Below are 17,442 nucleotides of genomic sequence, written 5' to 3'. Positions count from 1 at the left end.
CAGTAAACTGTAACATTCACACACGAATGTAATAACTGTTCTCTGCCCTGGTTGTTTTTCAAAGGTTATTGGAGACGGACAGTAAGTCTTTACGGTCTGTGAATGGCTCGAGAAGGAACAGTGGCTCCTCACTGGTATCTAGTTCATCAGCCTCCTCCAACTTGTCACACTTGGAGGAGGATTCATGGATCCTGTGGGGACGCATCGTCAATGAGTGGGAAGATGTGCGGAAGAAGAAGGAAAAACAACTAAAGGTAAGCAGATAGACTGTACGTTCAGCACTCTTAGGCAAATATAAACCCTAAAACCCTAAACATAAGGGTTTTCAGATATCATTTTTTAAATTTAATCACAACAGTACACTGTAGAAAAAAAACATTTTATTGGCATTTAGAGCAAAGCTACATCAACATGAAATATACTGCACACAGCTACAGATTTATTGCTGTTATGAGGCAGTGAAACACATTACAAAAAAGGTCATAAAACATACATTCCAGTTTAAATATGTGAGTGATTTATTGGTGGTGCTACTGTGTTCATAAAATAAGAAAACCATTGCTGACTAAAGAAACGGATAGAAATAACTAGAAGGTTGGTTTCAAGAGAGAAAGGCTTGTTTAGTGTAACGATTGATATAAAGTAGCATTCCTGATGTTTATATTTAAATAATGATTATTTTATGCAATTGAAGAGTTTAACAAAATCCATGTTTCGCGACGGGAAATGGTTATAATCTTCATATAATATTCAAGAATTGTTTGCCTATGGGTATATAGCACCTACAGCTAAAGCTAAAGCTAACTACACGGAAGCTTAGGACTTCTGAAATATAGCCATTTCCTCCTAAAATAGTACTTCTGCGGTGTTTCGCATATCCCGCTCACACGATAACATTTCCAAGGAAGCAATGGAAAAGTGAAAACGGTTTAAACCACTAAAGCAAATTTCACAGTTGTCACTTTCCCACAGAACAAACATACTGAGCTCAGTGAGACAAATGAAATGCAGTTTGTGTTAATGTAAGCCAAAGAGGAGGATCTCAGGATCAACAGAAGTCTTTTGTACAGCCAAGTATTCTAACAAAGACTCATCTCTAGTACACCCCTAGAGTGCTTTTGAAGAATCTCAGCGCTGGCAGTGTGTGTATGTGGACTCTCGTCTCAATGACCAGCTGTAGAAATAAATCATCTAATACCAATCTTGTACTGCGCAGATGAGCACAGGAAACGATTTAATCGGGTCAAACGTAATTTGGTTACAAAAACATCAAGCTTTGCTGTAGAAATCTCTGACAGGGTTATATTTAGCAGCATAAAATGTTCTTATCCTGTCTGAGGTGAATACTAAACCCCGGGGAGAACATCTGAACGTTAACAATCTTGGAACCTTGGGTAGTCTGATTGCGTAATCCTTCTAATAAACTAATGGAGATTTGGCGGTATGCGTACTTCCTTTTAGGTAAGACTGCTGTGTCCTGACTTTCGGGTGTTAATATTTACATTTTAAGTGTTTTTTTTTTTCCTCTTAGGACCTGGTTAGGAAAGGCATTCCTCATCACTTCCGAGCAATAGTGTGGCAGCTGTTGTGCAACGCCCAGAATCTAGCCATAAAGGAGCAGTATTCTGAGCTGCTAAAGATGACCTCGCCTTGTGAAAAACTTATCCGCAGAGACATTGCCCGTACCTACCCCGAGCACGAGTTCTTTAAGGAGAAGGACAGTCTGGGTCAGGAGGTGCTCTTTAATGTTATGAAGGCAAGTCAACAATACATTTAATATAATTTCTTTGAACTAGAACAAAGTAGTTGTAGTTTAAACCTCCTGTTCTTTAACCTGTACACTAGACAAAAAACGATGTCGGGTAATGTCGTTTAAAAGAGTGTACACAGGGAAAACACCTAAAGGTCACTGGAGTTTTTGTTGTTGTTGTTTTTTATTAAGATGAGTAATAATGGGGGAATAACAGATCTGTTCTGCTCCTAACTTGGCAATCATTTTATATGTTTGTGTTTACAGGCTTATTCTCTGGTTGATAGAGAGGTGGGCTACTGTCAGGGAAGTGCTTTCATTGTCGGCCTTCTTCTGATGCAGGTATGAACAGAATCTAAAAGCCAAATTAAAAGCTATTAATGCGGGTATTAACGGAATCAAAAAATATTGTAGCTATAAAACACTCTTTTTATGTAACGTGTTATTAGTAGTGCTGGGCAACGATTAATCGCAATTTAATTGCATCCAAAATAAAACTTTGTGTACAAAATATGAGTGTGTACGGAGTATGTTATGTTTATATAAATATACACACACTATTATTATCATTTACCTTCTGTGATTGAATGTGATTTTGTTGCCTTTCAGATGCCAGAAGAAGAGGCCTTCTGTGTGTTTGTGAAACTAATGCAGGATTACAGGCTGAGAGAGCTCTTTAAACCTAGTATGGCCGAACTTGGTCTTTGCATGTACCAGTTTGAATGTATGATTCAGGTCAGTGAGTGTCTGCTGATTTATTCCTCATAAACCCACAAAGCTTGGCTTAATGCTTTCTATCCAATTCACTCTAAATTAAATCATAACTTGCTTTTACCTGGTGATTTTACCATCTCTTTGTTTCTCTTTGTAGGAGCAGCTCCCAGAGCTCCATGTGCACTTCCAGGCCCAGAGTTTTCATACCTCCATGTATGCTTCATCTTGGTTCCTCACCATATTTCTTACGTCTTTTCCTCTTCCTGTCGCCACCAGGATCTTTGATATATTCATGTGTGAGGTAGGTTTTCATTCTCTCTCTCTCTCTCTCTCTCCACACACTCTCTGCTCCGCCTCTTATTTTTATGTAGTCATGTGTTTTGCATGCCAAGCTAATTTGAGAAACACAACACACTTGTGTGTTTCAGTGGTCTCTTATCGCCCTCTGGTGGTTTCACAGTGCTACTGCGTGTATTTCTGGATCTTGAGTTTTCACCAGCAGGTGTCCTTACAGGGTTTAGAGATAGTGTTTCGTGTGGGGATGGCCATCCTGCAGATGAATCAGGCTGAGCTCATGCAGTTGGACATGGAGGGAATGTTGCAGGTGGGGTGTTTATGAACATTGTATTCCCAAGGAAAACTCGCATTTAATTTTATTTAAAAAGCAAGAACAGTAATAATATTATTACAAATTAAACGACTATTTTCTATTGTAATACATATCTAAATGTAATGTACTTCTGTTATGGCAAAGCAAAATTTTGAGCTTTCATTATAAGATGGAACTGGTGATATTTCTTTCTTTGATGATTAGAAACATTTAATACACAGCATATTTGCTGAATAAGTGTATTCACTGATGTCTATTTTTTTTTACTTTTTTTCATTTCTTAATTAAAAAAGCTTTTTACTTTTGACAAATATTTGAATGACAGTGTGTCATGGTTTTGACAAAAATATTAAGCAGTAAAAAACATTTTCAACTTTTAAAAGATAATGGTAAGAAATGTTTCTTAAATGAGACACTGAAGACTGGATTAGTGGCTGCTGAAACTTGAGCTTTGGCATCATAGAAATAAATACTTGAGTATAATAATAATAATAATAATAATAATAATAGTAGTAGTAGTAGTAGTAACAATATAGTTATGTTTTCAATCTGCAGCACTTTCAGAAGGTCATCCCTCACCAGCTGGATAGTGGACCAGACAAAGTCATCCAGGCTGCTTATCAAGTCAAGTATAATGCCAAGAAAATGAAAAAGTGAGTGTACATTGTGTGAATTTTCAGAATGATTTTGGATGCAGAAGAATGCATCTTTATGCCTGTATTTGTAGATTGGAAAAGGAGTACACTACAATCAAAACCAAGGAGATGGAGGAGCAAGTAGAGATCAAGGTGAGACGGCCATCCCATTCCTAATAGCATTTTGCTATATAATGTTTCTAGTTACATGTATGTATGTATGTGTGTGTGTAGATGTATATGTGTTTATATTTCCTCAACTTCACCCACCAAAAAATATTATACACACTCACACCTTATATTCTATTTATTTATTAATGTATAATAATAATAATTAATATAACATTTTGGGGAAGTTGAGGAAATGATAGTGTACTTTTTTTTTTTTTTTTTTAACTATTGAAGCAAATGGGAACAGAGAAATTCTATTTGCCGGACTTTTCTATTCACCACTGTAGACGTTTGCGTATCGACTCATTTTCTCAATTAGCTATTATTTTTTTCAAAGCATTTTAAAATGAGTAATTATTTCAATAAAAGCTATTAGCTGAATTAATCAAAGCCCAAACTAAACAATGTTGGCAAATACAGTTTATAGCATCTAGTACTGTGTAATATTGCATTGATGTATTTAAGTCTAACTTTGTTGATGTTGACACCGTTACAGAGACTGCGCACAGAGAACAGACTCCTGAAGCAGAGAATAGACACTCTGGAGAAAGTGAGTGATAAATAAGATGCCAAGCAAATCATTCATCATTTAAACACATCTCTACACCATTATGTCACCCCATGTTTGCTTCTCTTGAATTGGTTCGTCTCTCCTTGTTGTCAGTTATTCTTTGGTAATTCTTTGATGTAACCAATAACAAATGCTTGAACACGCCCCATTGGGTGTATCATAACTGGCTTGTGTGCATGTCATTGGAAAACTTGTGTTTTATAAGGCTGGTAAGTACAGCGATAACAAAAAAAAAAAACAACAACCTCTTTTGGGTGTGCACATGGGTAATGCTTGTCTAGATGCACTAATTTCAGACAAGAATGATTGTCTGACAGGCTGTATTTTGAGCTATACCTTTTTTTTTCTTTTTTTTTTGAGCATGGGTGAAAACCCAAAACTGCATTGATGCATGTTGGAGTATTCTCTGCTTGTAAAGGCATGTTTGTGTCGTGCATGTAAAAGAGAGCCCATGGTGCAGATCAGTTTATAAAAAGGCAACAAAAAACCCCCCACATCTACTCGCCTTCCATCTTCCCCCCGCATGGAACCTTTGTGCTCAAATGAAGTACTAACTCGAACACCTTCAGAAGTTCCACATTTGTAACCCAGGGCCGTGCGCAAATATAGTAGATCCACAAACTTTAAAATGACACCAGTTTCCTTTGTATTCTCACCCTACTGATGCTCAGACTGTCCTCTGCTTGGCCTCCTTTTACACTTTCACCCTGTTGTGGTGTCACAATCTTGCTTCATTTCATAACCACAGCACGAACACCACGCTCAAACCATGTTCCTTTTCTACCCCACCTCACTATGACAGTTTCAGAACTGCGTTCATGCTAATTTAGTAAATGTTGATCTACAACGGTGTCGTCGCAAATGTCTTTAATGTAGGGGTACGAAAAAGAACACTGTTTTCTGTCAAATGGGTCTTATTGTTTTTGTTCTGTGTTGTAATATCCTTTGGTCTCTCTCTTCTCTTTGCTGTTTCCTTTGTGGATTCTCTCTGTTTTTAGGAAAGTGCTTCTTTGGCAGATAGATTGATACAGGTACAATTTTCACTCTCCTCTCCACCATTTATCTCTGTCTTTCCCCTTTAAGAACTCAGGAGTTCTGTCTTTAGCTTTGCTTCATTTCCTTTATTTGCTTAAATATATCTCACACCTACTCACAATCAAGAGCGAAATAAGGCAAATTTTGCGATTTCTGACTTCAGGGAAAAGGCATCACTGTGCTTAGTATCTTTGGGCTGCGGTCCTGACTATTGGTGGAATACTACAATAATCCCCCCCTTTGATAGCGGAATAAAATTAAGTGCTAAATTAAGAGCCTAAAACTGCTAACAGCATGACAGAGCTTGAGATCCAGCATTATTTTTCTCCATCCATACGTCCGTTTCCACCCATTCCGATTCTCCGCTCACCCCTCATCCATAATTGGTCACGTCAGGGTCAGGTGACACGAGCCCAAGAGGCAGAGGAGAACTACCTGGTCAAACGGGAGCTGGCCACGGTCAAACAACACAATGAGGAGACCAGCGCACTGCTGGAGCAAGCGCAAAACACCATCCGACAGCTCCAGCAACACCAGCCGTTTGCGGTAAGGGCAGCTCAGAGACAGTGCCGCCTCCTGGATGAGAGGCCTGCTCTTTGAACACAGAAACCGTACGAAAACACTGAGAAATGTTTTGCTCCATGTCAACAGTTTTGCAGTGGCAGCCGAACTCGATTCATTTGGCGTTGCCTAGCAACAAAATCTCAGCGACCAGATCTCGAACAGCAGTTCTTGTAATGATGCTCTTTACATGCATGACTGCAGATCAGAATAGCAGAGCAGAGGTCATTTGCATGCACAACAGTGCCAAAAGGGGCTTATGAACATGTAAGAGCTGTCAAATATGAGTGTAACTTAAGCAACGAGTCTCTCGTAGTCACCTTGTGTTTAATCAAATCTACACTATCAGCTAAAGGGCACAATATGGCTCATCAATTATTAATGCGCACATGCTTAACACGGAGAAAAGCGGATAATGTCAGTTGCTGTGGGGAAAGTGTTGTTTTACATAATGTTGTGTTGCGATTTCATTATGTTTTAATGTGGCTGTTGGTAAAACTAGCATTTTTTTTTTTTTTTTTTTTGAAGCAGGGATGAAATGTGCATTGGGAAAATCAAACGGCGTGAGCGGTTTAGATGTTAATGAGTATTCAGTGCTAACACAATGAATGGTGGACACAATTTTTGCTCACACAATTTTTGTTTTTCAATATAGAAGGGGAACCCACGCTGCTCCGAGGAGTTCATCCTGCAGTTGGAGAGGGAACTGGTGCAGGCCCGTCTTAAAGAGGCAGAGTCTCAGTGCGCACTGAAGGAGATGCAGGACAAGATTCTGGACATGGAGAAGGTGGAAGAACTTCTCTCAAGCACACAAACACACCCGTAGTCTGTTGTGATATTTGCACCATAGTGGAACTGTCAAATAATGATGCAACTGGCTACAAAACCAGTTTTTTTAATGCATTTTGCAAGTTTTTGAGAATATATTATTTTACATCCTTGGATGCATTTAATGATTGTAAACCATCAAATCACATGCAGTATTATTAAAAACACTTTTTTTAGATTGGCAGAAACAATTATGTGGTTGCTGTGCTGCATTAAAGGCTATATTTAATTGAAAGAAAGTCACAGTAAAGTCCCTTACATTGTTACAAAAAAAAATTAGTTATTGGGTTGGATTAGGGATGTAGAATAAGGCATTTATATGTGCTTAATTAGTACTACTAAATGTCTAATATTCTAGTGACATGCATGCTAATAAACAACTAATAGGTGTTACCATAAAATAAAGTGTTACGGTTTTCAGCATTGATGAAAAATAATTCACACATGTAGCAATTATATATGAATGTAGTTACACAAGCACTCCTTGTGCTTAACTTTTTTTTTCTCCCTGTTTCAGAGAAATTCATCCCTGCCAGATGAAAACAACGTGGTGCGTCTTCAGGAGGAGCTAATTGGTGTAAAGCTGAGGGAGGCAGAGGCTTTAACAGGCCTTAAAGAGCTTAGACAGCAGGTCAGGGACTTGGAGGAGCACTGGCAGGTAAATACACATACAGAGATGGCTATTTTACCCAGAGTTTGAGAATGCGTGTAATAGAGTGTGTGTGTAAGTTGCAGTTTTACTATGTACTGTCCCTTTCATACCTCCTTTTGACTCACAAATGGTTAAGTAAGGTACTTTGGTGTTGTGTGCAGAGGCATCTGGCGCGCACGGCAGGCCGGTGGAAAGACAGTCCGCGGAAGAATGCAGCGAGCGAGCTTCAGGATGAGCTGATGAGCGTGAGGCTCAGAGAGGCAGAGGCACAGGCTGAGCTCAGAGAAATCAGACAGAGGATGCTGGAACTGGAGACCCAGGTCTCGTTCACATACGATTGCTCAACTTTGTTGTAAAGAGAAGGCCAGTTTCTGAGCTTGATTTGGAGGTGTCCCAGACTAAGGGTTTACATTGTCAAATCAGAATCGTCAAATGCTTTCGATACTCGGGGCAAAATACATTAACAAGAGTCAAGTAGCCACATTTGACAGTCATAAATACCGATGTTGACACACACAGAAAATTTGTACCGGACACCTAACAGAGTATAAATAATGTTTGATGTTTTGATTAATGATAGTTATTATTGGTTGGCCACATATCATGTTGATATTACTTGTTAGCACTGATTTAACTGATGTCAAAACATCAAATCTTCAACTTTTCCGGGTCGCCCCTAGCTTGTTTTAATATTTTTGAACTGCAGGGCATTTTCACATTTTTAGCCAATAGAGGGAGACAGCGTTATACTCTGACATGATTCACCTCGCACACTGCTTTATCACTTCAGATTTGCGTTTGGTTATCTTGAGAGATTTTTTTTTTTTTTTTTAAACTCCCAAGTTACATGTAGAGATTTGTATGCATGTATTTATTTATTGTTTCCCCTCTTACAGAATCAGATACATAATAATCAACTGCGGCGTGCAGAACTAGAGGCACGAAATCTACAAGAGCGACTGCAGGTTTTGACCAACCAGAACAAGACGCTGCATACAGAGCTGCAGGAGACTAAACGGAAACAGGCTGAAATAGAGTGCAAGGTCAGTGACGGTGAACCTAACAGCTTGTTACAAATACATACTTAAAAAAAAAATCACACTTTATCCAATCAGGTTGGGTAAAGTACATATTGCTTGCACTAGTTTACCTTTCATTCAATTAGTAAGCGGTCAAAAAAAGATACAAAAAGCAAAATATGCCTCTAATTACCACATCTTTGTATGATTTGGTTACATTTCCTCATTCATGACTTAACTTTAAATAGGGTTTAGCAGTTCCTGTTTTCAGAGCTTCGGTTTGAGAGCAGCAGTAGGTGCTGAGTGTGTCTGCTCTCAGATAAGCATAACAAAAATATATATGTATGTTCGCAGATGATTCATTTCACTTTTTTTTTTTTTTTTTTGCAACAGAATAAAGAAGAGGTAATGGCAGTGAGGTTGCGAGAAGCTGACAATATTGCTGCCATGGCTGAGCTTCAGCAGCAGATCTCTGAGCTTGAGATTCAGGTACAAATAAGATTCCACTTCATCACAATTTAGTCCTTTCACCACCCAACACATTACACAGTCCAGGATAGTAGTCTCTCCGTATCACGGGTGCTAATAGTTTGTTGGTATCGTAGCTTCTAGGATACCCATTAGATTTCCCATTTAAAATGTGATTACATCTATCTGCTGTCATTGCATTTTTACTTTGTCAGCATAGTTTGGTTCTTGTGTGAAATATAAGATAAGAATATTAAGAAATAAGGGTTTTTATGTAAGAAAGGCCTCATTCTTTTTGGTAGTTTTTTAAAAAATTAGAATAATTTGGTGGTTGGCAACAGTTCATTTGGACTGAACCCAGCAACTTTTTATAAATAGTACATAATTTATATTAGAAGCATTAAAAAAACTTGCATAGGTACCCAGTGCTCCTAATAAAAAATAAAATGTAAAGGAAAAAAAAGGTTAAAAAAAATAAATACATCTGAATCCTACAGTTACGTGAAAAGAGTGTACATATAAATCAGTTGGAAAATGCTGTAATTTATGCATCTTGGGCATTACAGTAAATGGAGCCTGTGATTGAAACCGGTGTGTTTTGATTTGAGGGAAAGATTAAATTAGTAAGATTTACTGGATGAAAATGAGACGTGTTTGATCTCTTCTGAGAAAACGCAGCCGTCTGAAGAGGTAGCATTCCCCATGCAGGAAGCCAAATTATTTTAAAGATTATCTCAGTGCTGTTTTATATTAGTGTTGGGTGTTTGACTTTCCTTCCTGAGACAGATGGGCTTTTTTTGTATTCGAAACAAATTCTCACCTTTATGAGAGTGTGTTCATTTCTGCCACGAGCTTTTCTCTTCAGCACATTTGTGCTTGAGTCTGTCTCTTCTTTTAGGTCTTAGATTTAACTCGATAGTCTTGTGTTGCTAGATGAATCTCTGTGTTTGTTTGTGTGTGTGTGTGTGTGTGCTGAAATTGCACTAGTTTGCTATATATCAGATTAGACAAGTATGCTCCTCTCAGGCATATGCAGCTCTTAGCTGTGGTTCTGTGGTTTTGGCTACCTACATGGTTTTTACCCTGAGGGCTGTGGGCAACAGATCTGGCTCACCATATTTGAATTCACTTTTAGGCTGTTGGCAAAAGACAGTGACAATGAGAGACAATAAGACAAAGCAACCACCCTTTGTATGTCTATCAACCTTGAACGTCATCAAATGAAAGCTAATTTTGGGGATAATTTTTATGTAAAAATAATTTTGGTTAATGAATGCAATATTTTAATTCTCATACAGTTTGTTTATTTGTGCTGTTTGTGAAATTATTTTACATTTTCTATATGTATATGTAATAAATTAGCCTACGTTTTGCACAAATTGCTGCATTGATCAGTTAAACAGACCAAAAAAATGCTATAAAAATGCAATAGATTGACAGGCCTATTTTTGAATTTGCGTCTCTCTTCATCATTGTTACTGATTTAGCATCAAACGACTCGTTTATTCGCTCACCTTTCGCCCACTCTCAACTTGACTCGTCCCATTGCTGGAAAATATAACACCGTGATGTCACCACTGCTTTTTTTTTCTCTGGACTGACTCTGAGTCACATGGTGTTGCGTGTGGTTTTTATTTTCACTGGAAAGATCCACTATAAAGTGAACCTACAGGTCTGTCTGACACCAAACACCAACACACTAACCCGACTCCCCAGCATACAGATGCAGACACCTTTCAGAACACCCACACATTTTCTTAGTCCCGACTCTCTTAATAGTTATGCTGAGTGACATGTGAGACGTGAATGAAGCCTTCAAAACAAAAATGCAGAGCATCAGCACTGCTGCTCCTCAGCGTTATGATCTCTTAGAGTGGAGTGAAGTGGGTTTTTTTTTTTAGTTTTAACACCTAGCTGAGCTCAGGGTTGAAACGGCTGCTTGCACGGCCCATGGGACCGCAGCTTAGCTATCTTCATTACCAGATGAGAAACCACTTCCTATCAGGCAGAGAAACACACTGAGCTATAATCAAAGCTCACATTTTGCTTTACGCTTTACTGCTCTGCGTTCATAGGATCTATCGTAACAGAGAGATTTAGCTCGGCTTGTGTTTGTGAGATGCATGCATAAAAGTGAACAAAGAAAGAACAGTAAGGGAAATCTCAGTACAATGCTAATGCGTTGCTGCGGAGGGGGAACAGTGACATTTTAATCATCTCAAATCACAAGCATCTGAAACACTGAAATGACAGTGTTTGTTGCTATGCCAACCACGAATAGAACAACAAATATTTTACCATTACATTTTACCATTTTAAGCATTCATCAGGATGTGTGCGTTGTAGTCGTTTCAGTAAATGCACAGTTACTGTCTACATTAGTCAAAAATTCAAATGAATTGAAACCTTTCATCAAAGTTGATGGAAAACCTAAAACAAAAACGCATTCTTGTTTTAGGTCAACTTTTCTTATCCACTTCAGAGGTTGACTGTTCTCATTTTGAACTCGAAGGTACACAAAAATAGTACAATAGAATATTTTCAGGTTTACATTTAACATTCATGAAATGTTGAAAAGGAGCGGTGTCACAATAGAGTTTGTTCCATCAGATAAGAATTGCTCAATTTAACGAAGTTGAATCTTCTGCAGAATCAAGCCAACAGTTCAACTCTAATACTTCAAGTTCATCACCATTCGATCAAGTCATTGTGGCTCAGTCCTGTTCTGCTTTTTACGTGAAACGGTTATGCTGTTTACCTGTTGATCGTGAAAACATAAAAAAAGTTGTTAACTCTAATCCTCGAATGGAACAAACATTGGATATGCTTTGTTTTTAGGAAAACATAACTGAATGTATTTTAGCTTCTGAAAAGTCGTTTCTTTTTTTTTTTTTTTTTTTTTTCTTCCATGTAAATATATTATGTAAGGTTCAAAGTTTGTTCCGTTGCAATAATTTAATGCAGTCACTAGGATTCATGTTTGCACGTGTTTGTTTTAGTTGAAAATGTGCAAGTCAGGCAATCACAATATTTGGTTTCGTATTGGTAAGACTGATACTGTTTATTTTATTTAGTGGTGTTATTAGTAATTATTGTTGTAGAGTAGTAGGCCTGGGTATTGACACAGGTCTCGCAATTTGATTTGATTTTGATTCAGAAGTGGATTTGCATCAAATTTTGATTCAGTATCTTTTAGACGGGTGCAGTAAGGAAATTTATCTCATGGAAAAATGGTCTCTCTCAACTAAAGCTGTAAACTATATAAAGCTAAAGCTAACCACTGTCTGCTCGTACAAAATACTATAATATTATTGGTTAAAATTTAGAGTACACACACACACACACACAGATTTGATCATATTAAGTTCTTTGACACAATCTGCATTGTTAAAAGCGCTAAATAAAAAGGGGACTTGACTATATATGTAATGCAGCGGCAGTTAATACACACAGCCTTAGATCACTGACAAGCTATGCAATATCATGTTCAGTATCACAAATGAATTGCCTTTGAAACTGAACACGATATTGCGTAGCTTGTCAGTGATCTATGGCTTTATGTATTAACTGCCACTCCATTTGAAAACAGGCAGCAAAGATTCAAGGAACCTTTCCAGGGTTTCCTGATGGCAAAGACACACAGTCTTTCTGTCTTTGAGTGTGGCAAGCGCTCTCAGAACACGCTGTCACTGCCGAGGTTATACTCGGTAAAATATTTATTTCACAATTCCTAAAAAATCCTGAGAGTGATGGAACAAAAACTTAGTTGTAGAACCAAAACAGATCAGTGGAACACACAGGATGGTCCAAAAGAGCAACCTTATTCTCTTGGAAAAAGCCCTTTATCAGGCAGTTGTGAAGACCCAGTCATTACTGATCAGAAAAGGTCCTTAGTCGAGAGGGATACTCGCAACCTGAGTATCCATGATCCCATTGAAGGAAAAAGCACATCATGATGGAGCCTCCTCCACTGTGCCGTGTAGAAAACATCTGCCACTTTACTTTTTTTTTGTCCCATAACTCTCAGGATCTTTTAAAAATGTAAAATAACTGACTTGCTGAATTTAAACTCAGCAGTGATGACATGTTGCCAGTGGGGCTCAACAATCCTGCCACACACAAAGACAGAAAGAAATCATGACAGTGTTACTGCCTGGAGAACAATGACATGAAAGCCATATTTTTGTGCAAATTTTAACTTTTTACGACTATGGTCTTAAACTTTTGATCAGCTGATGAACAGCCTGTTTGAGATTAACTGCAGTTTTTTTGCCTATTTTGTATTTTTTGTGTCTTAGTCTTGTTTCTTTTGGCATTTTGAAAAAGTACTTACAACCTGGTTATGATCCACTCACTATAATGTGTATATATATATATATATATATATATATATATATATATATATATATATATATATATATATATATATATATATATATATATATATATATATATATATATATATATATATATATATATATATATATATATGTATATGTATATATATATATATATATATATATATATATATATATATATATATATATATATATATATATATATATATGTATATGTGTGTGTGTGTGTATATATATATGTATGTGTATATGTATGTATGCATGTATGTGTGTGTGTGTATATATATATATATATATATATGTGTGTGTGTGTGTGTGTGTGTGTGTGTGTGTGTGTGTGTGTGTGTGTGTGTGTGTGTGTGTGTGTGTGTGTGTGTATGTAAAATGTATATAGACATGGACTACCCCATTCAGTGAAGTAAGGAAGCCATTACTCAGACATTTGATGTCCCTAGCTGCAGCCTGCCACCTGCTGATTTCATGCAGCTGAGTGTTAGGAAGTCAGCTAACTGCCTTTCCTTATCACAACACTATGGGGGGGAAGGGGGAGAAACCTCAAGAAAAACACACATTCTTGGAAGAACACTTTAAATTCCTCACCATCCCCATCCTCGGCCTATCAGAGCCCTGCACACAGCCGAACGCAGACCACAGGAATTGAAAACACCCTTCCCTGCTAGAAGGGTGTATGTATATGCGTTGATCTTACCTCCGTACCTATATAACACACACCCCTTTCTGCACCTCTTCTTTTTTTTTTTTTTTTTTTTACTCCTCACTCTGTCCTGTGTGGCTTGCCATAACTGTACCAGTGCGGAGGAAAACGGCTCTTTGCACCATGTTTGTAGCATGTGTTTTGATTCCCTTTTTAACAGGTGTGAATATGGAGGGTAAACATGTTATGTAGTGTGTACACATGGCTGTTCAATACCACAGCTCCCCCAAGGCATTCAACAGCAGTGAAAAACACAACAGCATTTGTAGCCTCCCAATCTGTTAACACACACACATGTGTGTACATGGTTTTTCACTCACATTTGCGTATTAAATAGATTTTTTTTTTTGTATATTTCTTCACCAAACCTGTGTGACTTGCTTCTGTGGAATGCAAAATTTTGATTAAAAGAAATGACTGGAGCAGTTTCAAGATGATGAAAAAGCTAAATAATAGCTACATATTCTAATTATTTGTGTGCCTTTATTACACCAGTTTAACCATATCGTTGATTGACAACAACCCTAGCTTTGGGCCACATTTATAGTGATAGAAGTGAGTCAGATATATGAAGCAATAACTCTTGTAAATCAGGTCTTTTTAGTGAATCAGTTGATACGGTTTCCAAAACTGGCCTCAACGATTCATTTTACAAGGTGGACTGATCTGGTTCTTGAATCCAGCTCTGTAAACTACATTTTAATTGTAGCAGTTACCAACCCAGTGAAAACAAAGACTTTTTTTTGTACCACACCGTTCATATGGGTTACTTTATTAGTAATTAATAAGGTGTAGAAAAGAGCACGACAATGAGTAATGCTGTTTTTTTTTTGTTTTTTTTTTTTTTTTTTTGAGCATTTTTCAAGAAATGTTGGTAACACTTTATTTGACATTTACACCTATTAGTTGCTTATTAGCATGCATATTGCTAGAATATTAGCCACGTATCAGTGCTAATTAATGCCTTATTCTGCATGATCTTATTCTACATCCCTAATCCTACCTAAGTGTTAAAAAGGAGCAAATTTAAGAATTTTTAGAGGGAAAGTCAACAAGATTTACTTATTCTAAAATGTTGCCAAAATGTTTCTTGGGCACTTTCTCATAAAGATTGGGTAACAAATTTCTGGACCCTGTGTCTTACCTGATTTCCCCAAAGTTGCCCAGCGACATTGCTCAAACGTTGCCTCGTATCCCCAGACTAAGTCATGCAGATTAGTTAAATGACTTTACATAAACTAATTCTGTAAATGATCTCTAGGTGGATTGCATGTTAATTTATAAAAATGTGTATTTTGTTGTCTTTCATTTAGAAAGAGGAAGGAAAAGTCCAAGGTCAGCTCAACAACACAGACTCCAGCCAGTACATCCGAGACCTCAAGGACCAGATAGGAGATCTCAAACATGAGGTTAATGTCCATATTTTTCTAGACATTTTTGAATATTGTTTTAAAAGATTTTTACTGTGTGCATTGTAAAATAACAAGGGCATCAGCATGGCCGCAGATGTCTTCATGCATGAATAAACTAACACTTTACAATAAGGTTCTTTAGTTAATGTTCGTTTAATGCATTAACATTACAAAACCGTGACTACTGCACTTGTTACAGTATTTATTCAACTTTGGGTTGCTATAATGCATTAGTTACTTTTTCATTGTTCATGTTAACTAATGTGGATTTATATAAATACACATAGCAAAAAAACACTTAATGAATCAATTTTTCAATTAAGTATAGACTTGACGGATCTTTTAAAAGCAGTAGCTACACATGTAGTTTTGTGCACACCCTGAATGGATGTTATGAGTGTTAGTGTCAGTCTACTCTGACTGTGATGTTTCACCCTCCCATGACTTGTTTCTTTTCCTGCCTGACGTATGTTTTTGATCTTTACTATTTGTTGTGTTTTTCACAAGCTTTATGAGCGTTTTGAACAGATTTGTTAGTTTTTCACAGGTTTTTTTTTAAGTGTTAACTACGCCCTGTGCATGGCCTCTTCCTGCACTTCTGTTCGCACACACCCCGTCACTCTCTTAGCGCTACACCTATCCGCTCACAGGTGCTCTTATAACCACCCCAAAATCTTTCTTGTTTGGTTTAATGAAGTGTCTGGACCCCTGGTAGAAGATTGCCCTCATCAAATGATTGGGTCCTTAATCAAGACACCAGACGGTTAATAATTAGACCAGTATTGGACATATACAACAAGAAATGTACATCATTTTCAGCGAGAAGTATCCCTAGTTTACATAGCGCTACCTTGATTCTACACGGTCATCGGAGATGGTACACTAAAATCACTTTCGAATAATAAGCAGTGAAATCTAGAATTTTGTAATAAATATTCAAATATTCTGTAATTCAGAAAGGTTTATGAATAGACAAAGGAAAAAAAGCGCTTTTTGTTGTTTCAGGTCAGAGTGGTTTAATTTGCAAGGAACTCATTTAGTTGCATGTTTCTCGTGACATCTTTTGATTGTCTGTAGGTGGTGTAGTTTTTGTGGCCAATGTGTTGTTTTGCTTGCTGCCCACTTTTGGAAGTGTGATTTCTGGGCAGTTTTTGCTATTTTTTTTCATAGTGACACACTTTGCGACGTGCTACATGTCTGATAGCTACAGGGTTCCCACAGGTCCTTGAAATCTAGAAGTTTGTGAATCTGAAAATGTAAATTCTAGGCCCATAAACATACATGGATACAGGTTGCTCCAAGCATACTCCAAGTGTTTCCCGTGTTAGGTACTTTGTGTTGTCATGGTGTCATGCCTGCACAAAACTACTGTGAAACATGACCAAAAATAGGCTGAAACTGCTGAAATGTGATGCCTGGAAAATGCAAGTTTCAAGATATTTGGCTCACAAAAAAATGACTACAAAAAATGGCTGGCTGGAGATCCTTGGCGTAGTGTAAGGCCAAGCGTCAGTGTAACCTTGCTCTCGCTTGAAGTCGTTGAATTTGAAGATATCGGAACTTGAATATGAAGTTAACCATTTTATCAAAGCATCAATGAAAAAACTACAATTACAATCTAATTACAATAAAAATACATATACTTATAAATACAGTTTGATACGGATGGCGTAATGCTTATTTAGAAATTGACATCATTAGCTGTTGTAAGCATTGTGTTTGGAAATGTTGAAACTGTGGGCATGACCTCAACATCAACTTTTCTTTTGATGCATTTATGGAACAACCAGTTTTAAAAAAAATCCCTAATGTAATGATTAATACACCATATATAACCAGATGTCACCTGCTTTAGTTTTTTAGCTATACATAATGTGAAAGAGAAAACAGAAAGCGTTTAATTGATTTATACAGGGTACAGGTCAGGATGTAGTCTGATTTTC

At 37.3% G+C, this 17,442-nt stretch overlaps 1 protein-coding gene across 6 annotated transcripts in view; it reads left to right on the top strand.

Moving 5' to 3' along the window:
• evi5b (ecotropic viral integration site 5b) overlaps positions 1 to 17,442 on the top strand; it is a 39,306-nt gene that overhangs the window by 18,301 nt on the left and 3,563 nt on the right. For 5 of the 6 annotated variants that reach the window (XM_043242768.1, XM_043242769.1, XM_043242770.1 and 2 more), the window contains 17 exons: positions 65 to 254; positions 1,532 to 1,756; positions 2,018 to 2,092; positions 2,360 to 2,485; positions 2,622 to 2,765; positions 2,979 to 3,068; positions 3,630 to 3,727; positions 3,802 to 3,862; positions 4,377 to 4,430; positions 5,450 to 5,482; positions 5,883 to 6,032; positions 6,703 to 6,834; positions 7,393 to 7,533; positions 7,689 to 7,847; positions 8,424 to 8,570; positions 8,940 to 9,035; positions 15,401 to 15,496. In XM_043242768.1, the coding sequence (XP_043098703.1) occupies positions 65 to 254; positions 1,532 to 1,756; positions 2,018 to 2,092; positions 2,360 to 2,485; positions 2,622 to 2,765; positions 2,979 to 3,068; positions 3,630 to 3,727; positions 3,802 to 3,862; positions 4,377 to 4,430; positions 5,450 to 5,482; positions 5,883 to 6,032; positions 6,703 to 6,834; positions 7,393 to 7,533; positions 7,689 to 7,847; positions 8,424 to 8,570; positions 8,940 to 9,035; positions 15,401 to 15,496 (2,017 nt within the window). The remainder of the gene's footprint in view (positions 1 to 64; positions 255 to 1,531; positions 1,757 to 2,017; positions 2,093 to 2,359; positions 2,486 to 2,621; positions 2,766 to 2,978; positions 3,069 to 3,629; positions 3,728 to 3,801; positions 3,863 to 4,376; positions 4,431 to 5,449; positions 5,483 to 5,882; positions 6,033 to 6,702; positions 6,835 to 7,392; positions 7,534 to 7,688; positions 7,848 to 8,423; positions 8,571 to 8,939; positions 9,036 to 15,400; positions 15,497 to 17,442) is intronic. The other variant, XM_043242771.1, reaches the window with a different exon arrangement.

The sequence above is a fragment of the Puntigrus tetrazona genome, chromosome 6 (assembly GCF_018831695.1).
Source record: "Puntigrus tetrazona isolate hp1 chromosome 6, ASM1883169v1, whole genome shotgun sequence".
In the NCBI taxonomy this organism is placed as follows: domain Eukaryota; kingdom Metazoa; phylum Chordata; class Actinopteri; order Cypriniformes; family Cyprinidae; genus Puntigrus; species Puntigrus tetrazona.
This window is presented reverse-complemented; position numbering and strand designations above follow the sequence as displayed.